Raw genomic sequence first — 27,638 nt, forward strand, 5'->3', positions numbered from 1 at the left:
TGTCCATCATTTAAAACATTTCCCATCATACCACACCCTGTCCCCATTCAGCAGTTGAAGCTACCCTCTCACTGAGATCTCACAAAGTCTGAGGCATTGTTAAAGGGGTCACATGGGGAAAGCACAGCCTCAACAGCCCATCTAGTTAACAATTTCTTAGCATGAAGCAGGAACATAAGATTTCCAAGGCAGAATATGATGCCAATGTGGGAAGGAGTTATACCATGTGCCAATGGGTCAAAGCTACATAAATTTAATTTTTCTATTGGTTATACATAAATGTGACAAAAACATACAAGTCTCATGATGAGACACAAGACATTTCTAGGTGGACAAGTATTCACTGTGCAATAATCTTTTAGTAAATATTTTTTCCACTTCTACAAAAACATAATTAAGTTCAGGCAGGCTGGATGGGCTGAATAGCCCAGACCTTTTCATATACTTAGCACTGACATCACATTTTCAATACAATAGGTCAAAGGCCTTGCAATCATCCACTTAAATTGGTTTCAAGTATTATCAAGGAAAGGCACAGAGTGATGGTTAGACACTTGATATTGCAAATGCAAAGTACACAACTTTTGAATGTATTGCTCCTGTTGCAGTGCTGTTGAGGGCAAGGTGGGGACTGTGGGAAAAGTTCTATTTCAAAGCCATTAGGGTGTACTCACTCAGTAAAGTCAAGTTCTCCAAATTCAAGTCTTCATAGTCGTCTATGCCAGAAAGGTAACGTGAATAACACTTACTTGTATAATCAATGAACAGCTATAAAACAAGTAAACACAAGTTATGAATATATTTCTCTCTTTGGAAAATGTTCTTTTCAAAATATTTGAAGTAAAAGAATAAAATCAGGATAGAAGAATTGATTTTTCCACTACTGCTCATGACAAAGTATCAGCCGATATTTAGTCTTTGATAGTGACAAAGTTGTGGTTTATGTCAGTTTTTTTTTGGAAAGAAATTTAGATTTTAAACTAGTAGATATTGGTTTGCTTTCGTGAAGGGGTTTAATAATTAATCAGGTCAGTCTTTCAGAACCATGATTTTAAAGCAATGTGTCAGAGAGCAGTTGCCTGAAAGCCTACTGGAATATTAATGCAAGTTTGTATAGATTATGGGAGTTATTACAAGAGAGAAGTTTTTAAAAATCAGCTTGCTTTTGGATTTTGTAATAACCAAAGATTGATTTTAGCTTAGAAAAACCCAGAACTCGGAAAGCATTTTAGGCAGTTCAATAAAAACCTGACTGCAATCAGATAGGAATATAAAATATTTAAAAAGGAGTCCAAAGGTGAGAAATAAGTTAACTCAATGAAAGTTCATAAATTCTCAGGAGTATTTGGTTGGAGATGTGCACTGGCTGTTCAAACCAATGGATGGTCAAGCCATTTGCCCACAATATCCTTCCAAGTCACCATCACTCGGTCTTAAGGGAACAGAAATGAAGGTTGTACTAGGGGAATAAGTAAGATGGGGCTGACAGTTTGATTAAACAGGAAGTAGTTGTACAAGTCCTGTGTCAAATGCAACTGAAATGCATTTATCCCCAAAAATGCTATAAGGCATTGGAAGGGAAATGAAGGTGAAGAAATAATATTACAGTGATCAGATGTGACTTTATCCTGCAATAGGACTCGCAAATCCACACAACTAGGCAAGATCAAGGGCGTGGCCATGAATCAGATTTGGGTAGTTTACATGGAGGGAAATAAGTGTGAGGTCTTGCATTTTGGAAAGTCAAATCAAAGTAGAAGTTTCATGGTGAATGGTAGGGCCTTAAGGAGTGTAGTGAAACAAATGGACCTTGGAGTTCAGGTACACGTTTCTCTGAAAGTGGAGTCACAGTTAGACAGGGCAGTGAAAGTGGCTTAGGCACACTGGCCTTCATCAGGCAGGGCATTGAGTAGAGAAGTTGGGAAGTAATGTTGCAGTTGTACAAGAGGTTGGTGAGGCCACACTTGGAATATGGTGGTCAGTTTTGGTCATCGTGCTAAAGGAAGGATATTATTAAACTGGAAAGAGTGCAGAAGAAGTTTACAAGGATGTTGCCAGACTCAAGGGAGAGGCTGGACAAGCTAGGACTTTTTTCTTTAGCGTATTGGAGACTGATGTGGGATTTTATAGAAGAGTATAAGCTCATTACAGGCATGGATAGGGTGAATACACTCAGTTTCTCTCTCTCAGGGTTTGCAAATCGAGGACTAGAGGGCATCAGGTTAAGGTTAGAGAGGAAAGAATAAAAGGGTACCTGATGTGCAATGGGTTTTTTCCACAGAGTGTGGTATGCCCAGAAGTGGTTGAAATGGGTACATTAACAATATTTAAAAGGCATTTGGGCAAACACATGGAAAGGAAATATTTAGAAGGATATGGGCCAAGTGCAGGGAAATGGGGTTAGTGTGGATGGACATTTTGGTCGGCATGGATCAGTTTGGGCCAAAGGGGCTGTCTCTGTCCTGTAGGAGTCAAGATTAGAGGGGTTCTGGAAATGCAGAGCAGGTCAGGCAGCATCCGAGGAACAGGAAAATTGACTTTTTGGGCAGGAGCCCTTCTTCAGGATGGGGTAGGAGTCTATGACTTTGAGAAATTTATGGATGCATGTTAAGTTTATAAATGTTACAGGAGAAGAAAATGCTACTTAGGAATTCTGTTTGGATAATTCACATCCCTCAATTTCATTTCATTAGCTACTTCCAATAACATTTCCACCAAACTAGATGTGTAACAAAAGAAAAAAAAAGAAATAAAAGCTTAAACCAGAGATAAAACAAAACCAATTGCTATGTTGGTTCAACACACATCAGACAAAGTATTGCTTCCGCTATTGAACACTTCTAAATCTATTGGTCATTTAAATGTAGGATCTTAATTCCATCATCTATTAGTCCAATTAATACCAGGTTTGTTGAAGTCCACGTGATGAGTATTCAATTTTTACTTAATTTCTTAGGTTGCCTGCATATTTCATCATTCAACTCTATTCCATGGTTTATGAACTGCACATATTAGTGTGGCTGGTTCTTTATTATCTTTTAACTCTATCCATATGGATTCAATTTTTGTTTTCTCCTCCTGTAATTGTGATTTTCAAGTACTGCTACTCTACCTCCCCTTCCCTGTCATTTCTATGTATGTTTTATTCTGCAATATTTAATTCCCAGGCATGGAGTCATAGAGATATACAGCATGGGAACAGACCCTGCAGTCCAACCTGTCCATGCCGACCAGATATCCCAACCCAATCTAGTCCCACCTGCCAGCACCCGGCCCATATTCCTCCAAACCCTTCCTATTCATATACCCATCCAAATGCCTCTTAAATGTTGCAATTGTACGAGCCTCCGTCACATACATACCACCCTCTATGTGAAAAAGTTGCCCCTTAGGTCTCTTTTACATCTTTCCCCTCTCACCCTAAACCTATGCCCTCTAGTTCTGGACTGCCCGATCCCAGGGAAAAGACTTTGCCTACTTATCCTATCCATGCACCTCATAATTTTGTAAACCTCTATAAGATCACACCTCAGCCTCCGATGCTCCAGGGAAAACAGCCCCAGTCTATTCAGCCTCTCCCTATCGCTCAAATCCTCCAACCCTGGTAACATCCTTGTAAATCTTTTCTGAAACCCTTTCAACTTTCACAACATCTTTCCGATAGGAAGGAGACCAGAATTGCACGCAATATTCCAACAGTGGCCTAACCAATGTCCTGTACAGCCGCAACATGACCTCCCAACTCCTGTACTCAATACTCTGACCAATAAAGGAAAGCATACCAAACGCCTTCTTCACTATCCTATCTACCTGCAACTCCACTTTCAAGGAGCTATGAACCTGCACTCCAAGGTCTCTTTGATCAGCAACACTACCTAGGACCTTACCATTAAGGGTATAAGTCCTGCTAAGATTTGCTTTCCCAAAATGCAGCTCCTCACATTTATCGGAATTAAACTCCATCTGCCACTTCTCAGCCCATTGGCCCATCTGGTCAAGATCCTGTTGTAATCTGAGGTAACCCTCTTCGTTGTCCACTACACCTCCAATTTTGGTGTCATCTGCAAACTTACTAACTGTACCTCTTATGTTCGCATCCAAATCATTTATGTAAATGACGAAAAGTAAAGGAGCCGTGCAGCACTCCACTGCTCACAGGCCTCCAGTCTGAAAAACAACCCTCCACTACCACCCTCTGTCTTCTACCTTTGAGCCAGTTCTGTATCCAAATGGCTAGCTCTCCCTGTATCCCATGAGATCTAACCTTGCTAATCAGTCTCCCATGCGGAACCTTGTCGAATGCCTTACTGAAATCCATACAGATCACATCTACTGCTCTGCCCTCATCAATCCTCTTTGTTACTTCTTCAAAAAGCTCAATCAAGTTTGTGAGACATGATTTCCCACGCACAAAGCCATGTTGACTATCCCTAATCAGTCCCTGCCTTTCCAAATACACGTATATCCTGTCCCTCAGGATTCCCTCCAACAACTTGCCCACCACCGAGGTCAGGCTCACCGGTCTATAGTTCCCTGGCTTGTCCTTACCGCCCTTCTTAAACAGTGACACCACATTTGCCAACCTCCACAGCCATATTTCAGTAACCTCTACCATGCTTTATTCCTACCAATGCATAATTACAGTCAGTTCCCATTTGATTAGAGATTCTGTACTGCACAAATCCTAACTCATTTTAAGTACGACTTCCTGTTATTTCCATTATTTCCTTGACAGTAGTGTTTTTTTTCTTACACAATCACTCTTTCATGAATATTCAGCTTTCTTTGTAAATTCCCCACCACCAAATCTTGAAGGGGTCTAATGCCTCAAACGTTGCAAACAAGCAAAGGCAAGAGGGATGTTTTGCCTTTCAGTCACATTCGGGAGGAGAAATAAAAGATAAATATTACATTGAAATCTTTCAGTTTTTTTCTCCATCTTTTAAAAATATTCTTCTCATCCCCTCCAATTCCCCGAAAGAAATTCATAAGCTGAAGAAACAAGTCACAGATTTATCAGTACTTTTTGACGCAACCACAAGATATTTAATCTATAATGACCTTTAATGGGAAAATTCAGAAAGTTCATCTAAAAAGGGAGGCCAAGAGACAAATGCCATTTTTGCAAAGATAGTGAATATTTAAGCTGCAAAACGCAAGACAGTATTTGTTACATTTGCTCTTCCCTGTTTATATCACAAGACTTTCTGGACCCTAATAACTTAGGTGATTAAAAAATAAAAAATTACAAAACTGCTAAAAGTTGACAACGTTATTGAGTTTTGAGAAGATTTGTAGCTTAGGTTGAGGTTCTAGATGTAAGTTTGCTCACTGAGCTGGAAGGTTTGTTTTCTGACCAACCCAAGGAAACCCAAACAAATAAAAAGTGGGCCATACCACCAGTGCTTCACCAGAGGCTCATTGATGATGTTGCTTAAAAAATGTGTTGCTGGAAAAGCGCAGCAGGTCAGGCAGCATCAAGGGAGCAGGTAGCTTAGGCTGAGGTTCAAGATGTAAGTTTGCTCACTGAGCTGAAAGGTTCGTTTTCAGACGTTTTGTCACCATACTAAGAACCAACATCAAATGAGCCTCAGGTGAAGCATTGGTGGTATGGTCCGCTTTTTATTTGTGTGTTTATGTTGATGGTGCCTGACCTGCTGCGTTTTTCCAGCAACACATTTTTAAGCTCTGATCTCCAGCATCTGCAGTCCTCACTTTCTCCTCATTGATGATGTTACCTAGTATGGTAATGAAATGTCTGAAAACAACTGCTGAATTGGACATACCATTTGAGGATAATCAGCAATTACATACCCTATTATTATGAACACCATCATCAGTCACATTCTCCACCACATCCCAGTCCTTATCAGGACCAAACAGGATCTTATCCGGATCAACAGAGTTGACCAGCTGTGGGCAAAGTAAATAGGAACAATTATTACAGTCACACTTATACAAGCATTATTGACCAGAGACTGCACTTCCAAATCTAATCAACAGCTTTTGTGAAGCATTTCAAACTGCTACCAAACATTGCACAATCAATAAGATATTTTAGCATCCACCAGTCTCCTAGAACCATGCAAGAACACAATTGCTTACACTTCACTAACGGTGTCTTTCTCATAGCTCAAAAAAATAGATGTGACGTGATCAGGTCCAACAGGGTGTATTGCTTAAGTTGGGGTCAAACGAAGAGATACTTCAAGACTGGAAAATAATTTGGAAGCTGAAGAATCAACCACCAAAATCAAAGTTGAAGCCAACATGGGAAAGACAAAAGATGTTTCTGATAGAGGAGCAGGACTTTTTTTTAAAAGAAACATTTCTCTTCTGTGCTTACCATAGAGAAAGACATGAAAACTTGGGGAGGTTAGTGGGGATATCTTGGGGACAGTCCTTATCACAGTAGAGGTGGTGTTGGACATATTAGAATGCATGAAGGTTGATAAATCTCCTGGTCCTGACCAGATTTTTCCAAGAATCCTGCACCTGACTGATATATTTACATCATAGCTAGCCACAGGTGAGGTCCTGGAAGACTGGAGTGTAGGAAATGTTGTGCCTTCATTCAAGAAGGGCTGCAAAAAATAAAATTGTGAACTACAGACCAGTAAGTCTAACATCTGTGGTAGGTATGTTACTTGAGAAGATTCCGAGATAAGACATACATGCATTTGGAAGGACAGGGACCAGATGGGCCAATGGGCTGAGACTTGGCAGAAGGAGTTTAATTCAGATAAATGCGAGGTGCTGCATTTTGGGAATGCAAACCTTAGCAGGACTTATACACTTAATGGTAAGGTCCGAGGGAGTGTTGCTGAACAAAGAGACCTTGGACTGCAGGTTCAAAGATCCATGAAAGTGGAGTCGCAGGTAGATAGGATAGTGAAGGCGGTGTTTGGTATGCTTTCCTTTTTGGTCAGAGTATTGAGTACAGGAGTTGGGAGGTCATGTTGCGGCTGTACAGGACATTGGTTAGGCCACTGTTGCAATATTGCATGCAATTCTGGTCTCCTTCCTATCGGAAAGATGTTGTGAAACTTGAAAGGGTTCAGAAAAGATTTACAAGGATGTTGCCAGGGTTGGAGGATCTGAACTAAAGGGAGAGGCTGAACAGGCTGGGGCTGTTTTCCCTGGAGCGTCGGAGGCTGAGGGGTGACCTCATAGAGGTTTACAAAATTATGAGGAACATGGATAGGATAAATAGACAAAGTCTTTTCCCTGGGGTCGGGGAGTCCAGAACTAGAAGGTATAGGTTTAGGGTGAGAGGGTAAAGATATAAAAGAGACCCAAGGGGCAACTTTTTCACGCAGAGGGTGGTACGTTTATGGAATGAGCTGCCAGAGGATGTGATGGAGGCTGGTACAATTGCAACATTTAAGAGGCATTTGGATGGGTATGTGAATAGGAAGGGTTTGGAGGGACATGGGCCGGGTGCTGGCAGATGGGACTAGGTTGGGTGGAGCTATCTAGTCGGCATGAACAGGTTGGACTGAAGGGTCTGTTTCCATGCTGTACATCTCTATGATGTTATGACAGGGTTTGTTTAGGAATAACAAGCATGGCTTTGTGTGTAGAAGATCATGCTTCACAAATTTGTTAGAGTTCTTTGAAGTGACCAGGAAGGTTGATGAGGACAGGTTGGTAGACGTAGTCGATATGGATTTTAATAAGGCCTTTGATAAGGGTCCACATGGTAGGCTGCTCTGAAAGGTTAGATTGCATGGAATTCAGGGGGACCTGACAAATTGGATACACAATTGGCTTGGTGGTAGGAAGCAGAGGGTAATAGTGGAAGGATGCTTGTCGGACTGGAGGCCTGTGACTAGTGGAGTGCCTCGGTGTCAGTGTCATAGAGTCATAAAGATGTACAGCATGGAAACAGACCCTTCGGTCCAACCCGTTCATGCCGATCAGATATTCCAACACAATCTAGTCCCTGCTAAGCCCATTATTGGTTTGTTATCTATATTAATGAATTGAATGAGAATGTGCAAGGCTTGATTAGTAAGTATGAGATGACAAAAATAGGTGGTATCATGGACAGTGAGGAAGGTTATTAGTGTGCGGAGAAATGGAAAATGGCATTTAATATAGATAAATTTGCATTTTGGAAAGTCAAATCAAAGTCGGAGTTTCATGGTAAATGGTAGGGCCTTAAGGAGTGTCGTGGAACAGAGCAACCTTGGAAATCAAGTGCACGGTTCACTGAAAGTGGAGTCACAGTTTGACAGGGCAGTAGAGAAGGCTTTTTATCAGTCAAAGCATTGAGTATTGAAGTTGGGAAGTTATGTTGCAGTTGTGCAGGATATTGGTGAGGCCACACTTGGAATGGTGTTCAGTTTTGATCACCTTGCATGCAGCCTACCATGTAGAACCTTACCAAAATCCATACCGACTACATCTACAACCCCACCCTCATTAACCTTTCTTGTCACTTCAAAGAACTCTAACAAATTTGTTCGATCTTATTAAACTGGAAAGAGTGCAGAAGAAATTTACAAGAATGTTGCCAGGGCACAATGGTCTGAGTTGTTGGGAGAGGTTGGACAAGTTAGGACTTTTTTCTTTGGAGCGTAGGAAACAGAGAGGGATCTTACAGATGCGTATAACATCATGAGAGGCATGGGTAAGGTGAATGTATTCAGTCTTTTTCCCCAGGGTTAGGGAATAGAGCACTAGAGGGCATCAGTTTAAGGTTAGAGGAGAAAGGATTAAAGAGAACCTGAGCAGCAACATTTTTTAACATAGAAGGTGGTACGCATATGGAATGAGCTGCCAGGGAAGTGGTTGAGGCGGGTACATTAACATTTAAAAGGCTTATGGACAAATACATGGATAGGAAAGGTTTAGAAGGACATAGGACAAGTGCAGGGAATTGGGGTTAGTGTGGATGGACATTTTAGTCAGCATGGACCAGTTTGGGCCAAAGGGCCTGTCTCTGTGCTGTCTGACTCTAAATATCCCAAGGAACCTCATTCAGACGGTAATGTTGATTCCTATGGAAATCCCGGATTTGTTTAAAGTTGGTCCACTTTTACAAAATCACAATTTTCAGGAACACAGCTCACTGTAAGCAATTCCAAAATTTTGTTTTATGAGGATTAGAGATTCTTACCTTAACATTATCCATCAGCCAAACCAATGCACCAAGAATCAGTGGCCAAGTATGTGGAGCTCCTACTGTATACATTGAACTTTTTGACAATGGAAAAGGATACCTTAAATCAACAAAGAAACAAATTCACTCCTTTGACACTATCGTATTCAACATGTAACATTGTCCTGTCGAATTCACATTAACTCAAGTAAGCATGTGAAACATCAAATATTGAATTGCCTCACTGTTTGATGGTCGTGAATTGTCTCCAATGATCATTGCATCCTTTTGCTGTGTAGGTACACTTATTACTGTTAGGATCGTTTCAAAACTCTAGCCCGTTGACCGTGAGGGACTAGCGATATATTTGCAAGGGAGGATGATGTATGATCTGGGAGCAATCTTGCAAGTTGCAATGCTTTCGCTTCCACCCGGTGCTACATTTTTACCATGCCTTTTACCAGCCAGCTCCCCCCAAATATCAGTCCTGGCTTTGAGTCACAATCTTGCCAACCTGGCTAAGTCCTCACCCCAAGAATTGTTCCCAAAATGCCTCCTGAATCGCTCCTACACCACCACTCCAGTCACCTTCTATAAGGTTGGATGAGTTAGCCTTGTATGCACTTCAGTTATGAAAAATAAGAGACAACTTGATTGAAACATAATGGTCTCAACAGGGTGGAATTCATAACTAAGGATCACTATTCCAAAACAAAGCTGTCCCCTTAAAACCGAGATTAGGTGAGCTTATTTCTCAGTTGTGAACCTCTGGAACAGTCTTCCTGAAAAAAGCATGGAAACAGAGTGTTTGAATATTTCAAAGGCAGATTCTTGGCCTGTGAGAGGATGAACGTTTATACGGGTAGGTGGGAATGTGGTGGGAAGGTGACTATCAGAAGTGATTACCTTAATAAATACCCACTCCTTGTTCAAATATCCCCCTACTTTTGTATTCATTAGCAAATGGATACAAGATATCCCAATATTGCTACTTGCAAGGTTCAACTTTCTAATCGCCTTCCTAGCTTTAATCTGCCTGAAGGACTTGATCCCACCTTGCACGTGTCACAGGTTCTTCTTGTCTTGCAAGCGTTTTTTAAAATTTGTCTTGATAATCACACCTTCATTTTTTTTTTGTTTCTCATATCTCTATTTTCCTCTTGGTTAAGGGATCAATAACCAGGGCATATTAAAGTTTACAGGTGATGAGAGGAAAGCAATTCCTCACCCAGAGGGTGGTGCCTGTAGGGGTGGAAGAGACAGAAATCCTTAACATGGTATTTGGATGTACACTTGTGATGCCAAGGCATAGAAGGCTGTGGGCCAAATGCTGGAAAATAGGATTAGAATAGTTAAGTGGTTGTTTTTGACTGATGCAGACTCATAGTAAACCTCTGACTCATCTTGCAGAATCTCCACTGTTGGTCTTCATACAAGTTCTTCCTTTTAAATTCATATTGTCTGTTTATTTTGTATTAAACGAGTACAGCACTTTCCTTTTAGCAGAATAAGGACATTTTCTGAACTCCTCCCACTTGTAATCTACAGTTTTATCCCCCAATAATAGTACCAGTTCCGATTTATCCGCAGTTAAATTTAAAATCTTGGCTCCTGCTTTGCCTTTTTCTTTCATTTCTGAATTCAATCATGAGCTTGTTAGTTAAGTGCTTCCTTATTGTTAGATAAAGACTAATTGAATTTTGGATACTATTGGGGAGGATGGCCTCTCAAAGGAAAGCAGCAACAAGGTCTGTGGCAACACAAAGAGCTCTATTGTATAGCAGATAAGATCAAGTGTAAGTGAGCAGTAGTGATTGGGGAACTCTATAGTTAGGGACGAAGAGGTTCTGTGGCCACAAGCAAGACTCCACTATGGTGTTTTGCATGGGACAGCATAGTGGCTCAGTGGTTAGCACTACTGCCTCTCGATACCAGGGACCCAGGTTCGATTCAAGCCTCCGATGACTTATCTCTGTGGAGTTTGCATATTCTCCCTGTGTCTGCATGAGTTTCCTCTGGGTGCTCTGGTTTCTGCCACAGTCCAAAAGTGTGCAGGTTAGATGGACATGTTAAAATGCATAGTTATAGAGACAAGGTAGGGAGGGTTGATCTGGATGGGATGCTCTTGTGAGGATCAGTGTGGACCTGATGGGCTGAATGGCCTGTTTCCACACTATAGTGATTCTATCATTCCCCGGTGCCATGGTCAAGGATGTCTGAGCAGGCACAAGATATTCTAAGTGGGTGAGCAGCCCTAGGCTGTGGTCCATATTGCTTGTAATGATGTAAATAGAGAGACAAGGCTCTGCAAAGAGTTCAGGGAATTATGTTGGCTGGGGCTCATTTCCCTGCAGTATCAGATGCTGAGGAGTGATCTTATAGAGATTTATAAAATCACGAGAGGCATGGATAGGGTAAACAAACAAGGTTTTTACGCTAGGGTGGGGGAAGTCCAGAATTAGAGGGAATAGGTTTAGGATGAGAGGGGAAACATTTAAAAGGGACCTAAAGGGCACCTTTCCCACGCAAAGGGTGGTGCACATATGGACTGAGCTGCCAGAAGAAGTGGAAGAAGCTGGTATAATTGCAGCATTTAAAGGGCTGGATGGGTATATGAATTGAAGAGTTTAGGGGAATATGGGCCAACTGCTGGCAAATGGAACTAGATTAATTTAGGATATCTGGTCAGCATGGGAAGTTGGACCAAAGCGTCTGTTCCCGTGCTGTACATCTCTATGACATTTGACGGCTCATTCAGCGAAGCCATATGGGTAGACCTCAGAAGTAAGAAGGGTGCAATCACTTTGGGATTATACTGCAGGCTTCCCAATAACCACTAGGAGAGAGGGGAATAGTTTTGTGAATAGACTACATGGAAAACAAAATCAGTTGTTGTGGTAGGTAATTTTAACTTCCCCCTATATTAATTAGGACTTCCTTTAAACCCAGAGGCTTGCATGGGGGAGATTTGTTTGGTGTGTCCAGGATGTTTTTTTGAAATTCCTGAATTAGTAAACAATCCAACCAGGGAAACAAGCCTGGCCTGGTGAAGGAGCATTTTGGGATCAGTGACCATGAATCTGGAAATTTTACATTAGTTATAAATTAGGTCTTTGGGTGAAAGCATCAAATTAGGGGAAAGCTAACTACCACAATATTATGCAGGAATTGTGCAATGCAGACTGGGGCGTCTGTTTGAGAGTAAATCAGCACCTGGCATGTGGGAATCTTTTAAAGGCCACTAGGTTAGAGTTCAGGAGTTCCTTTGGAAATAAAGGATAAGGGTATCTAGATTCAGGAACCTTGGATGACAAGGAAACTTGAGAGCTTATTCAAAAAAGTAAAAGGAGGCATGTGTAATATTTAGGAAACTAAAGACAGTCAGAGCCCTCGAAGAATAGAAAAGATAGCAGGAAAAAACTTTAACAAAGAGGGCTTAAAGGGGCATGAAATGTCTTTGGCAAACAGAAGGAAAATCCAAAAGGTGTGTTAAATACATAGCTAAAAAGGGTAGGTCCACTCAAGGATAAAGGATAGAACTTATACATGGTGCTGGAGGAAGGGGTGAGGTCCTTAACAAATACTTTGTATCGGTAGACATGTGGATGGTGAGTCTCAGGTGGGCTAAGTTGATATTCTATGGCATGTCAGTATAGAACTGGAGGTAGTGTTGGGTGTTTTGAAAAGCATTAAGGTAGACAAATCTCAATGATCTGATGGGGTCTATCACAGAATGCTGAGAAAGGCAGTTGATGAAATTGCTGGGCCTCTGTATAAAATCTTTAAATCCTTTTTAGTCACAAAATAGGTCCCAGAGGACAGAGTAGCCATAATCGTTCCTTCGTTTAAGAATCTAAAAAATTACAGCCCGATGAGCCTCATGTCAGTGGTAGGGAAATTATTGGGAAAAATTCTTAGGGATGGGATTCACTTACATTTCAAAAAAAGATAACCGTCGTGAAAGGCTTTATTTGGGGGAAGGTTGAGTCTCACAAATGATAGTTTTTTTTTGAGAAAGTGACAAGGATGATTGAGGGTAGGGTGGTAAATGTTGTCTATATGGACTTTGCAAGGCTTTTGACAAGGTTCCTCATGGCAGGCTGATAAAAATGGCAAAGTCACATGGTATCTGTGACTGGCAAGGTGGATACAGAACTGGTTTAGACATTGGAGACAGACTAGCGGTGTACGGCTGTTTTTCCTGATGGAGATCGGTGACCAGTGGTGTTCCGCAGGGGTCAGTGCTGGCATCCCAGTGATATATGCAAATGATTTGGAGGAGAATGCTGGTGACCTGATTAGTTTCTGGATGAAACCACCACTGGGAGAGCTGCAGATTGTGAGCAGGATTGCCAGATGACACGGCAGGATATGGATGGACTTGAGCGGAGAAATGGCAGTGGAGTTTAAATCAGAACAAATGAGAAGTGATGAATTTTGGAAGATCTAATGCAGGAGGGAAGTGTATAATAAATGGCAGAACCCTTGGTTGCATTAACAGAGAGATCTAGGTCCACAGTTCCCTGAAAATGGCAACAAAAGTGGATATGGTGGTCAAAGCAGAATATGGCATGCTTGCCTTCATCAGTTGGAGCAAAGAGTATAAAAATTGGCAAATCATGTTGCAGCTGCATAAAATTTTAGTTCAGCTACATTTGGGATATTGCATACAGGTCTGGTCACTACACTATAGGAAAGATTGAGGCTTTGGAGAGTGTACAGAAACAGTTTACTAGGATGTTGCCTAATTTGGAGTGTACTAGCGATGAGGAGAGATTAGGTTCACTTGAATGTCAAAGGATGAGAGGTGACCTGATAGAAGTTTACAAAATTGAGAGGCATGTTTGGAATGGATAGTCAGTCTTTTTCCCCAGGGTCAACTACATGGAGATCATTGGTTTAAGGTAAAAAGGTGTAAGTTTAAAGGAGATGTGAGAGGCAGGTTATTTTTAAAGTGGTAAGTGCCTGGAATGCATTGCCAGAGGTGGTGGTGGATACAATAATTGTGTTTAAGAGGCATCTTGACACCTAGGCAGAGAATAGAAGGATACAGACAGCTCAGAGGCAAAAGGCGTGTTTGTGTTTGTACTGTTCTTTGTTCTAATAGATGGTTTTGTTCTCTAATTGGTACAAAATGCATGATTTCAGAAGATAAGAAATTTATGTCTTTGAGATTCTAATTTTCAGTGTGGAAACAGCTAATGTCTCCTATTGTAACATCATGGCAAAATATTTCTGTATCCCACTACTTTATTATTGCTGATGGCCTATAAAATCTAGCATCCTTTTCAGTTCTTCTCTTAGCAGTCTACATTCAGTTCAATCTTATCATCTCCCTGAAAGATGCAATCTTGCGTCAATATTGCTACTCTGTCCTTCTTGCCCTTTTGAAGACAGTCTCAATTTTCTCAAAAAAAAACCTTAGCATGCAGCATTAGTCCAAACCATGGTCTCAAAAAGCCTATATTTTTCTGTCAATTCTGAAGGATACCTTTAAAATGCAAAATTTTTGCTCTTAAATGTTTCAGGCCTGTGATCTTTAATTAGAATATAGACCTAAAATGTTAATTGCTTTCCTTTTCACAAATGCTGTATGTCCTGCGAGTAGTTCCAGCATTCACTATTTTTATTTAAGATTTCCAACATCTACAGTACTTTGCTTTTCTATTGCTATGATTTCATTTTTCTTGAAATAAAAGTTAGCATGAACAATTTTTGGAGAAGCTCTTTTCACTGCTCCTTAGTGCATGAACTCTGGTCAGAAAGCTAATGAACTGTACTCTGCCCAGGTGGTTAAGATTAATAAGTAAGTGATGTGAAAGACATGCATTTTGTCAGGAACTTTACAGAACTGTTTACTGGATAATGGATTTACCCAACATTTTCATCAAGAATACATATTTCATCATTCCCAATTTGTAGTGACACCTCATACTGAAATTGAAATATTGCTTGTTATTTAATCACACAGCAACTAATTTGTGTGCATCAAGATTCTACAAAACCAAATTACACAAACTGCCATTTTGAAAGATTTTGTAACCCTGAGGCCAGTGGCTTTTTATTTCTGGAAATAAAAAGTTGCAATGACATGGGTCAGTCAAAATGATTCAAAATTTCATTTGAAGGATGATATTGCTGGCATTTAAGGCAGCATTACTGTATAGTCAACCTGGACCACATGTTCATGCTCTCAGTGGGGTCTTCTCACTCTGAAGAAGATATTGCAGCCAACCTGACATATATATTGTAGACCTGAAAACAGTTTCAGTCTCACCCAAGAGATTTGAAGATCCTAGGAACCTCTTCCTCAAACTTTGAATCCGGCATCTGGTAAGATTGATCAATCAAGTTATATAAAAAGGCAAAGATCTTCAGAAATTCCTTGGAACTGGGCGATTGCAGACTCTTAGTTGATACAGGTTGTGGATAACCATATTCCCCGAGGAACTTGAACAAATATAGTAAAATATATTATCTTTTAAATCACACATTTGATTCAAATTTTAAGTACAATAATAAGAATTCTATGAACTAGATACTACCTATTGAATATAGGTATTGGATCGGAGAATACAGTATCCTTGAATACATATGGAATTGGAGAGAATGGATGACAGAAATTTGACATGCACGAATGGCCACATCCTTGCAAAAAAAAAAATTCTAGTCTTTACTTGGTCCTTCATCACAGCAATGGACAACTGCAAGAGATTACACACCAACCCATTTTCTATCATTTTGCAGAAAGCATTCAAGAAGCTGTATCAGTACACTAGCAGTAGTTACTCACCTGAAAAATTACACAAGGATGGATTTTACATTGATCATTTCAACATTGAGAGAATCATTGGGAGCTTTCAAGAAAGTGGCTCCCTTTTGAAACTTAACATAATTGCAATGACTGCTGTTTTTCAAGATGCCACTGCATTACAATATTTGGAGGTAAATCAGAAATCTAACATGAATTTGCATCAATGGAAGCTAATTTTCTTTTTAAAAATACAGCATTTTGTATAAACAACTGAAATTTCAATATAAAAATTGAAGGGGTGAAAAAAATACAGTTTTATCATGGAGAATACTTTGACATTTGTACTATCCCATAGTCTGATCAAAAAGGAAAAGGTCATCTTGTTCAACAAGGATGCAGTCGCTTTGATATCTTCCAACAGTTTTCTGCAGTTGATTTAGGAATTAGTCTGCCCTTCAAAAAAGTGAATTTGCACCAATTTTAAACAGTCTGCAAGATTGAGTAGAGCTCAATGTTAATGAGTCAGATATCATGGATGTATGTGGAACATCTGGTGATTTTAAGCACTTCGCTCCTTCATCTCAGGTGAATAAATATTCCTTCCATTGTGGCAAGAACAATTTTATTAATGTGGTCACAGCTGGAGGTTTTTCAATAGATTGCAGATGAGATAATTTATAGTATGCTTAGTGGGCTTGAAGTGTAGATGTTGGATGGCTATTTTACCCTTGGGGGAAGAGTCTGGGATCACTGGACAGAATCTCAGGGTCACCCACATAAGAAAGGATGATAAATTTATTGAGGGTAGGGAATCTGTGGCACATTCTAACACGTAGGGCTATCAAGACTGGGTTGTTAAGTACATTCAAGGCTGAAACAGGTTTTTAATCAGCAAGGTACTCGGTCATGCGTATAAGGCAAGAAAGTGAAGTTTAGGATCATCAGTCATGAACTTATTGAATGGTGGAGCAGGCTCAATGGGCCAAATGGTCTAATTCTCATCCTGTGGCTATGGTCTTACAAACCTTCAGGGAAACCTTCAATTGTGCAAGTTTGTCAAGACACTATCGCTCTTGGGTTCATAATTACAGGAAAAGTAAATGCATGGGAGCAAATGCAGATTGAAAAAAATTGGAGCAGTCCTTGGTTTGAAACAGGAAGCCAAAACAAAGGTTATTAGTTTATGATCAGCAAAGATTCATGTAGAAAGATAACATCATAAGTTAATATAGTCAGGCCTGTGGAATTCATTGCCACGGAGTGCAGTAGAAGCCGGGACGCTAAATGTCTTCAAGGCCGAGATTGATAGGTTCTTGTTGTCTAGAGGAATTAAGGGCTACGGGGAGAACGCTGGCAAGTGGAGCTGAAATGCGCATCAGCCATGATTGAATGGCGGAGTGGACTCGATGGGCCGAATGGCCTTACTTCCACTCCTATGTCTTATGGTCTTATGGTCTACAGAAGGGCATCTGGTTTATTTCGTTTTCCAATTTGCAGAGATTAGCAAATTCTGTGATTTGCTCAAACATTCATGTACTGTCTCTCTCAACAAAGCAGATTGACACTTGTAACTGTCCTTCTTACTCAATTGGAAGAATTTGAGAAAATGCAAAATACAACTTTATCAAGTGTAGATTAACAAATACTGTTAATATACTGATGCTCTTGAATAATTAGATATTGGATAGTTTAACCCAAGTTACTCAAAACATTTAAAAGACTAACGCCACTATGTAAGAGAATAGTTCAAAACCTGCAACACTACTTACACACTCAACACCAGTGCTACATTCGAATTGCTGATAGTACCATGATGTGGAAGTGCTGGTGTTGTACTGGCGTCGACAAAGTTAAAAATCACAGAACACCAGTTTATAGTCCAACAAGTTTATTTGAGATCACAAGCTTTCAGAGGGATGCTTCTTTGTCAAGACAGAGAGATCAAAGGACCATACAATTCGTCTAAGTGAACAAACATAAAATGCTGATGGAGAATTCAATTAGAAAGGGGATACAAGTTTTGATAGAATCTGAGTTTAATTCAGAAGCTGTTTCAAGTCACTCCTCCAAGATAATTAAGCATTTTATCAGTGTCTGCCTAACTTTCCAAACTTCAATCAGGCAGAGATACAAGAGGTGACATCTCTGGTCAGACACTGAATTGTGGGTATAACACCTCGTTCAATCTGTCTCCAAGTTTTAAATCAGGCTGGTCTTGTTCTGAAAGCAATTTATAAAATGCCACACTGACTAAGTACAAATTGTGTATTTTGAACAAAATAGAACAAAACTGCAAACAAACAACTTGGATGAAATTATTCACCCATAGATTTATATGCATTGTGACAGAAAGTGTGTGTGAGAGTGCGAGTAAGAGTCAGAGAGAGAAAGCGAGAGCGAGAGAGCGAATCAATGTGAATGTAATAAGTAGTAGAGTTACTAATTAAGGTAGAGAAGTCATAATTTATCAAGGCAATGCTGTCAAAACAGGACAGTAAGGAAGATTTTATAGATACAAAAGTGTGCTGGGGTCACCTGTATCACGACATGAACTGAAGATCACAATTGAGGCCATCTTCATGGGTATGGTATGGAATTTGGTTATCAGTCTCTGCTCAGCAATTCTGTGTTATTGTGTACCTCAAAGTCCACGTTGGAGGACACTTGCTCAAAGATTGGAGGCTGAATGGCCTTGACCGCTAAAATGTTCCCAGACTGGGAGGGAAGACACCTGTCTGGCATGGTGTCCATTCAGATATCTCCGTAGCGTCTGCGTAGTCTCACCAATATACCATACCTTGGGGCATCCTTGCTGCAGCGTATTAGATAGACAACATTGGCTGGGTCACATGAGTATCTGCCATGTATGTGGTGAGTGGTGTTCCCATGTGTGATGGCATATCCATGTCGATGATCTGACATGTCTTGCAGAGTTTGCCATGGCAGGGTTGTGTGGTGTTGTGGTTGATGTTGTCCTGAAGGCTGGATAGTTTACTGCGAACAATGGTCTGTTCAAGGTTTGGCAGTTGTTTTGAAGGCAACAAGTGGAGGCATAGGGAAGACCTTGGCGAGGCGCTGATCATCATCGATAATGTGTTGAAGGCCATGAAGGACGTGGCATAGTTTCTCTGCTTTGGGGAAGTACTGGACAACAAAGAGTGCTCTGTGTCTGCCTTGAGGTTGATGCAGTTTTTCACTGTGGCACAGCGTAGAATCCCTACAGTTTGGGCCAAATGGCCTGCTTCCATCAAGTACAAACCGACCCTCCAAAGAGCATCCCACGCCTAATCCAATCCCTACAGTTGTCCAGTACTTTCCCACACTGAAGAAACTATGCCATGTTCTTCATGGCCTTCAACACATCGATGATGATCAGCATCTCACCAAGGTCTTCTGTACGTCTCCACTTCTTGCCTTCAAAACAACCAAACTAATTAAGGTAGAGAGGTCATAACAATTTATCAAGGTGATGCTGTCAAAACAGGACAGTTAGGAAAATTTTTACAGATACAGAACAGTGTGGTGGTGTTACATGTAGTCTGACATGAACCCAAGATCAAGGTTGATGTTATCTTCATGGGTATGAAACTTGGCTATCAGTCTCTTCTCAGCTATTCTGTGTTGTGTATCTCAAAGTCAGTGTTGGAGTTCACTTACCTGATGATTAGAGACCGAATGCCCTTGACCATTGAAGTGTCCCCATTGTTTGCAGCAAACTATCCAGCCTTCAGGACAACATCAACCACAACACCACACAATCCTGCCAAGGCAATCTCTAAGACAGGTCAGATCATCGACGTGGATACCTACCATCATACATTGGAACACTACCCACCATGCACATGGCAGATACTCATGTGACTTGGCCAATGTTCTCTTTCATATACTGAAGGCAAAGATGCCCCCACACATGGTATATTGGCTACGAAGATGGATGAATAGACACCAAACAACAATCACCAGACAGGAGTGTTTCCTCCCAGTCTGGGAACACTTCAATGGTCAAGGGCATTCAGCCTCTGATCATCAGGTAAGTGAACTCCAACACTGACTTTGAGATACACAACACAGAATCGCTGAGAAGAGACTGATGGCCAAGTTTCATACAGATGAAGATGACTTCAACCTTGATCTTGGGTTCATGTCAGACTACATGTGACACCACCACACTTCCGTATCTATAAAATCTTCATAACTGGCCTGTTTTGACAGCATCACCTTGATAAATTGTTATGACCTCTTTACCTTAACTAGTTCGCCCAGCTTTGTATTACTTAGCCATAGAGATGTACAGCACGGAAACAGACCCTTCAGTCCAACTCATTCATGCCAACCAAATATCCCAATCTAATCTAGTCCCATTTGCCAGGACTTGGTCCATATCCCTCTAAACCCTTCCTATTCATATACCCATCCAGATGCCTTTTAAATGCTGTAATTGTACTAGCCTCCACCATTTTCTCTGGCAGCTCAATCCATACATGCACCACTCGCTGTGTGAAAAGGTTGCCCCTTACGTCCCTTTTATATCTTTCCCCTCTCACCCCAAACCTAAGTCCTCTAGTTCTAAGCTCCTCCACCTCAGGGAAAAGACTTTGTTCTATTTATCCTAATCATGCCCCTCATGATTTTATAAACCTCTATAAGGTCACCCCTCAGCCTCCGATGCTCCAGGAAAAACAGCCTCAGCCTATTCAACCTCTCCCTAAAGCTCAAATCCTCCAACCCTGGCAACAATCTTGTAAATCTTTTCTGAACTCTTTCATTACACTCTCTCACGCAAACGTGTGCACTCACATTATATATGTCAGAACACATAAATCTATAGGACGAATCATTTCATCCAAGATGCTTGCTTATTTGCAGATATATTCTATTTTGTTCAAAAAACACACAGTTTGTAGTCACAGTCAGTGTGGCATTTTATAAATTCCTGCTTTCAAAACAAGACCAGCCTGATTTAAAACTCAAGAGAAGATGCTGAACGAGACCACACACCTACAATTCAGTGTCTGACCCGAGATGTCACCTTTTGTATCTCTGCCTGATTGAAGTTTGGAAAGTTAGACAGATACTGACAAAACCCTTAATTATCTTGAAGTAGTGACTTGAAACAGATTCTGATTTTGCACTTTAATCAATCAAAACTTCAATCCCCTTTCTAACCGAGTTTTAGGTTTGTTCACTTAGACATATTGTATGATCCTTGATCTCTCTGCCTATAAACTCTGTTGGTGCACCCTCTCTCAGCGCACATGACAAAGGAGCATTGTTCCAAAAACTTGTGATTTCAAATAAACCTGTTGGACGAGAACGTGGTGTCCTGTGATTTTTGACTTTGCCCATTCCAATTGACCATTTGAAATTATTCCAACTAAAATACCTCGCAAAGCTGTCGAATGCACTGTTGGACAAAAGCTTTATCATGGAGTGGTCGTGGATCTTTTATCTTCTCTGTGCCTCCACACGTTCCATATATATTTGTAGAAAACGTTCCAATGCTACTGTTCCTATAATTTAAAACAACATTTAGGACATATATTTCAAAGCAAATTGCTCAAAGTCAAATAGGAGAGGAAAATAATTTGAGGGACACAACAAACATTCATCCAGAGGGAAAAGAATTATATTAAAGGGAGGATGAGGCAACTATGGCTGACCAGGGAAGTCAAGGATAGCATAGAAGCAAAAGAGAAAGCATTTGATGTGGCAAAGGGTAGTGGGAAGGCTACAAAGACCAACAGAGGACAACAAAGAAAGAAACAAGAAGGGAGAAGGTTAAAACATGGGGGTAAGCTAGCCAGTAATATTAGGAAAGTTTGCAGGAGTTTATTTAGATATATAAAAGGCAAAGGAGAGGCAAAAGTGGACATTGGGCCACTGGAGAATGATGCTGGAGAAGTAGTTAAAAGGGAACAAAGAAATGGCTGAAGAACTGAATAAGTACTTTGTGTCAATCTTGTTATGAAGTTGAAGGCATGTACTGTAACTTTAAGAGAGACAGAATGTTGTTCTGAACTGAGAGATTACAAGCACCTGTGTATATGACTAGGTAGCAGCCCTGGAAAATTGAAAATATGCAACATTTGCCTGTGAAATGGATACCCGAGTTTTGGTTGCTGTTTTGACAACAATTCAAATTTAATCAGTTTAAATTATGCACCAGGATACTAAACCCAATAGAGTTTGAATTTATTGTTTTGCCAACATTGAACCAATAAGATGATCTGAAATTTGGGGGTATAAGAACATGGACATTTTTGGAAATTGGTCAGAGCAACTGCTGTCGAGCCAGAGAGCTAATTGCTAATACAATGTCCTGCTCTTAGAGAAATTAGAAAACATCCTATATCAAAGGTATCAACGTACTCACAGTAAAAAGAAAGATGATGACCCAGGGAGATCATCAGCCGGAAGAGAGAAGACACGAAAGACAGAGACTGTGGTTTTGAAATTAAGTTGATGCAATTTTAATAAGCGTCTTATTGAAACAGCATATTGTTAAAGAGTTGGAGGCAAATAGTAAGTAGTTAAAAGTTGGGGGGGGGGGCTTAGGTTTGTGAATAATTTTTGTTTAATGTTCATTTTTAGAGTTAGAAAATAAATTGTTTTTTCATTAAATAGTGGAATTTTTGAATTCTGTATATCATTAACAGATTATGAGGTGAGGTGAACTTTTGTGTATGTTTGGTTTAATTAACAGAGGGGTTCCACCTCTGTGTCATAACAGCTTTCACGACAGAAGACATGAGTAATATCATAATTTTGATGGTGCCTTGTATCAAATACTGAAGTTGCTCCAGAGCTTGCATGAAGAAGATACAAGAGTCATAAATAGAATATGTAAAAACTAAATGTGAGGAAATAATTGCAGGATTAAAACTGTAAAATTAAAATAAATTGAATGAGTAAATAATTTTATTCGGTGAACACAGTCTCGACATTATTCAAAGATAGGGGCAGAATTCCACTGTTGCACCAAACCACACATTACGTACAATATGCCACAACTTGTTCGACATCCATTTTCTGTAACAACCATTTTCTCTTGTAAAACAATGAAAAAATTCAGACATTTTCCATGGAATACAATGTTTTCCCTTCCCATCTCTAACCACCTCCGCACATGCTGATCACTAGTCCCTTTACTCTCCATTCAATCTTCAGCTTCAAACTCTGGAGTATTTGTCTCTAAACATCATTATGCTGTCCCCAATTCAAACCTTTGTTAAAATCTATTTCTTTAATCAAATCTTTAGACACTTATTATAACATTAAAATTTTTAGCTTTATTTTTGATTCAGCCGCATTTGGACTACTGCATACAGTTCTGGTTGCCACATTACCAAAAGGATGTGGATGCTTTGGAGAGGGTGCAGAGGAGGTTCACCAGGATGTTGCCTGGTATGGAGGGCGCTAGCTATGAAAAGAGGTTGAGTAGAATATGATTATTTTCATTAAGATGACAGAGGTTGAGGGAGGACCTGATTGATGTCTACAAAATTATGAGAGGTATAGACAGGGTTGGTAGCAAGAAGCTTTTTGCCCAGAGTGGAGGATAGGGGTCACGAGCTCAAAGTGAGAGGGGAAACGTTTAGGGGAGATATGCTGGAAAGTTCTTTATGTAGAGGGTGGTGGGTGTCTGGAACGGGTTGCCAGCACAGGTGGGCACAATAACGTCATTTAAGATGTATTTATACAGATACATAAATGGGCAGGGAGCAGGGGGATATAGATCCTTGGAAAATAGGCGGCAGGTTTCGATAGAGGATCTGGATCGACACACGCTTGGAGGGCCGAAGGGCCTGTTCCTTTGCTGTAATTTTCTTTGCTCTTAGCTCTAGTACTATCACTGATTTGAGCAGTTCAAGAAGGCATCTCACCACCATTTGCTCAAAGCCAACTAGGGATCAGCCAGCTAATGATGCCCACCTCTCACAAATAAATTGAATTTTAAAATAATACATTTTACAATTCCACCTCTAAGGTTTGCACATTTTGTTAATTCGCACTAATACTGGAGAAGTTGAAATCCCCTGTTATTACCCTATAATCTTTTCTCTGAAATTTGACTACATATCTTCCCTTCTATTTTTCTCTGACTCTTTGTTTGTGGTTTTGATTAGCAATGCGACTGACCCCTTTCTGATTTTAATTTCCATGTGGCCTCAATTGACACTCAAGTTACCATCCCTCCTTACTTTAGTAAGGAACACTGACTTCAGAGTCAAAATTGTGACACACCATCATGTTTCTTACATTCTGCCACAACTCACCTGAAGATTCTGTACTGCAGAGTATGGAGCTGCCAACAGCATCCCCTCTAATTTGGAGGCCCATGCATAACAACGACTTCTGGAAATCAATGCCACAATGAGCATGCTGACATTGCCTCGCATGGAGTATCGGAACAACTGCTTAGAAGGAATGTTGACTGCCAGTCCTGCTTCTCTCTCAACCATGTCGCCATGATTGCAATGATGTCATATCCCCAGCGACTGACAGTCAAGATTTCCTACGTTAAAATAACGCCATCCGACACTGCCAAATTCCTTTGTACCTTCAGATGTCAAGTTTTGAGCTCTGATGGGGCTCTCTCCTATCCCTATTTGAGCAAGTGAAGAGTAATTCATCACACAACTGACTTGTGCTTTGTAGATGGTGACAGGCATTGGGGAGACAAGTGGCGAGTTAATTGCTGCAGATTTCCAAGCCTCTGATCTGCTCTTGTAGCCAGAATATTTATAAGGCAAGTCCATTTCCATTTGTGTTGAATCATAAACTCTGGGAAGTTGATAATACATTTTCATCAACTGTAATGATATTGAACTTAACTGTGAAATTTCCTCATGTTGGAGATGGTCAGTGCTTGATATTTGTGATCTGAATGTTACTTGCCACTGATCAGCCTGGATGTTATTCAGGGCTCATGGCACATGAATACTGTAAGAGACCATAGTTTTGTCTTTTTTTTGGACTGTGGACTGAAAATGAGGAAAAAGCCTCTGCTTTACAAAGGAGAGAATGTTTACAATTGTTGTCAGCTAGAAAAAACAGCTAGCTGGTATGTAGGAAAGTTGCACAGTTATGGATTCAGGGGTGCTCAGTATCGCAACAAGCTCTGGTCAAGTTGGAGTTTAACATAAACTGAGGGAAATGAATCAGAGAAGCAAGTAAAACCATCTGAAGTTAGCTGTATCAGTGTTTTGTTTCTCCCCTTTCTCTGTAAAATTGCTGACTTTGCAAAGTAACAAAAGATCCCAGGCCTAACCAAGCAAATCAGTGAAATACAGGCTGATCATTGCTCTGCAGAAAACTTAAAATATCAAAGAATTAAGTAATGTTGAACCAACCCATCTAGATTTGTAATTTTGAACCTATAATACAGAACTCTCTTCTCGTAATCTGTTTTCCCTCTATTCACAATGTATTTTCTTTTGTGTGCCTGTATGTGGGGGAGTTTTGAAAGGGTTAAAGTATTAAATGCATAAATCAAAAATCCTGTTGATTTACTATTCTTACTCAACTTAGAAGTGTAATTTTCCTTAAAATTTTCTGTTGAAGGTGCCTGGTGTGGATTAGGTAGCATTCAGTCAGAGACAAATTGGGATTTGTGGCAGTCTCATTGAATCTGTGTGTCTCAACTTCGGGGGTTGTGGAGTTTGTTTTCAGTGCACTACCCCTATGAGCCATGACAACACGAATTGCTTAAATATCTGAAGAGTCACAAATAGTGAACATCCCTACTTTGTGAACTTATGATAGAGGAAAGGCCAGGAATCAAGTGGCCCTTGTGGACCCAAACTGAGCATCCTTTGCAAATGCCATTGGTTAGTACTGTAGGCGAACCCTACCACCATAGAGTCATACTCAGATGTACAGCATGGAAACAGACCATTCGGTCCAACCCCTCATGTCACTTTTAAATCTTTCCCCTTAAACTTATGCAGTCTAGTCTTAGACTCCCCTACCCTGTGGAAAGGACCGTGGCTATTCACCCTATCCATGCCTCTCATGATTTTACTAACCTCTATAAAGGTCAACATTCTTGTAAATATTTTCTGAACCTTTCAAATTCACAACATCAGTTATAGGAGAGATATTATTAAGCCAGAGAGGGTTCAGAAGAGATTTACCAGAATGTTGCTGGTATGGAAGGTGCAGCCAACGTACAACAAATGATTACACTTCCAAAAGGAGTAGATTCCATTCCAATCCTGCACTGACAAAACTGTCCAGAGTCACAGAATAAGAATGGCCAGTTCCCAGGGTGGGGCGGGCGGGGGGGTGGTATAGTGACAGCTCCATGTCAAACAGAGCTAATTAGAATGAATTGATTCAGAAGATTCCGATGAAAAACATTACAGAGAGATCTTGTGGGGTTACTCAATGAAATGCTTATTCTCTGTAGTGGAGGGGAACGATTGAGAGTTTATTTCATATTTTACTACATTAAACGTCATCTGTCACTTCAACTGTCCATTCTATCAATCTATTTCTCTACACAATTCTGCTCTACCTTCCTCAGAGATTAGTGTTTCCAAGTTTTTTAACTTAACTTTTGAAATTGTCATCAATACCAAGGTTTAGGTCATTATTGAATATCAGGACCAGAAATGCCTAATTGAGATTAGAATGTTCATTACCGGAAGTATGATTGATATTTGTGACTTCATGGGTTTAGGATTCTTTACTTAACTCCAAGACAGCATATAAAGGTACATGTGCAAATCAGTATAGGGTCAGTTATTAATCAAACATTGCTAGACTCCCAATAATAGCCAAGTAGAGGTTGAGTAGCACATGTTAAGGTTGCATATTGTGACTTAAAGTTGAGAAGCTGAGTTTATGACTGCAGCAAGTTTTAAATGTGCAAACTTGTCTCTAATGACAGGATAACCCTTTGCATAGAGTTTGCAACTGACAAGAAAGCTTACGGAAATCCTGATTTCAATATGATGCTTGTATTGACATTGAGTACAAAATAACTCAATCTATTTGCACTTCATTCTGAAATTAAACAAGAGCAGAAATTTAATTTGTATATCTTTCTCTTATGTTAGTACTTCGCATTGAGACACTTTTAGCAGGTGCAGCTTGATAGCACTGTTGATGACATCGCCCATCATATAAGAGCAGAATTAGGCCCTTCAGTTAATCAGGTCTGCTCTGCTATTCGTTCGATCATAGCTGGGTCATTATAACTAATTATTGTAGCAATTACAGTTACAGAAACATGGTTAAGGAAGGGATAGGACTGATAGCTAAATGTTCTGGCATATAGATAATTTAGAAAGGATAGAAGGCGAGGCAAGAAAGGAGGGGGGCGTTGTGTTTTGATTAGGGAGAACATCACAGTACTGAGAGAGGGCATTCTTCAGAGTTCACCCACTGAGTCTAAATGGGTAGAACTGAGAAATTTAAAAAAAATCACTTTGATGGGGTGGGGGGAGAAGAGAGGCACTTTGGGAGCAGTGACCAGTATTCCATTCATTTCAAATTAGCTATGGAAAAGGATAGGTCTGGTCCACAGGTTATAGCTCTAAATTGGGACAAAGCTAATTTTGAAGGTCTTAGACAGGAACTTTCAAAAGTTGATTGGGGATAGGATGCTTGTAGACATCTGGGAAGTGGGAGGCTTTTCAAAAGTGAGTAGATGAGATTTCAGGGCCAGCATGTTCATATTAGAGTGTGGGTAAGACTGGCAGGAGCAGGAAACCCTGGATGACTAGAGTTACGAGGGCCTGGTCAAGAAAAAGGACATGTATAGGCAGCTGG

General features: G+C 40.3%; 1 protein-coding gene across 2 annotated transcripts in view; it reads right to left on the reverse strand.

Moving 5' to 3' along the window:
* ndc80 (NDC80 kinetochore complex component) overlaps positions 1-27,638 on the reverse strand; it is a 61,349-nt gene that overhangs the window by 23,907 nt on the left and 9,804 nt on the right. For both annotated transcript variants that reach the window (XM_072593749.1, XM_072593748.1), the window contains exons 4-8: positions 21,244-21,370; positions 15,384-15,556; positions 9,125-9,227; positions 5,815-5,913; positions 675-768 (exon numbers count right to left, since the gene is read on the reverse strand). In XM_072593749.1, the coding sequence (XP_072449850.1) occupies positions 675-768; positions 5,815-5,913; positions 9,125-9,227; positions 15,384-15,556; positions 21,244-21,370 (596 nt within the window). The remainder of the gene's footprint in view (positions 1-674; positions 769-5,814; positions 5,914-9,124; positions 9,228-15,383; positions 15,557-21,243; positions 21,371-27,638) is intronic.

The sequence above is a fragment of the Chiloscyllium punctatum genome, chromosome 24, assembly GCF_047496795.1.
Source record: "Chiloscyllium punctatum isolate Juve2018m chromosome 24, sChiPun1.3, whole genome shotgun sequence".
NCBI lineage: Eukaryota > Metazoa > Chordata > Chondrichthyes > Orectolobiformes > Hemiscylliidae > Chiloscyllium > Chiloscyllium punctatum.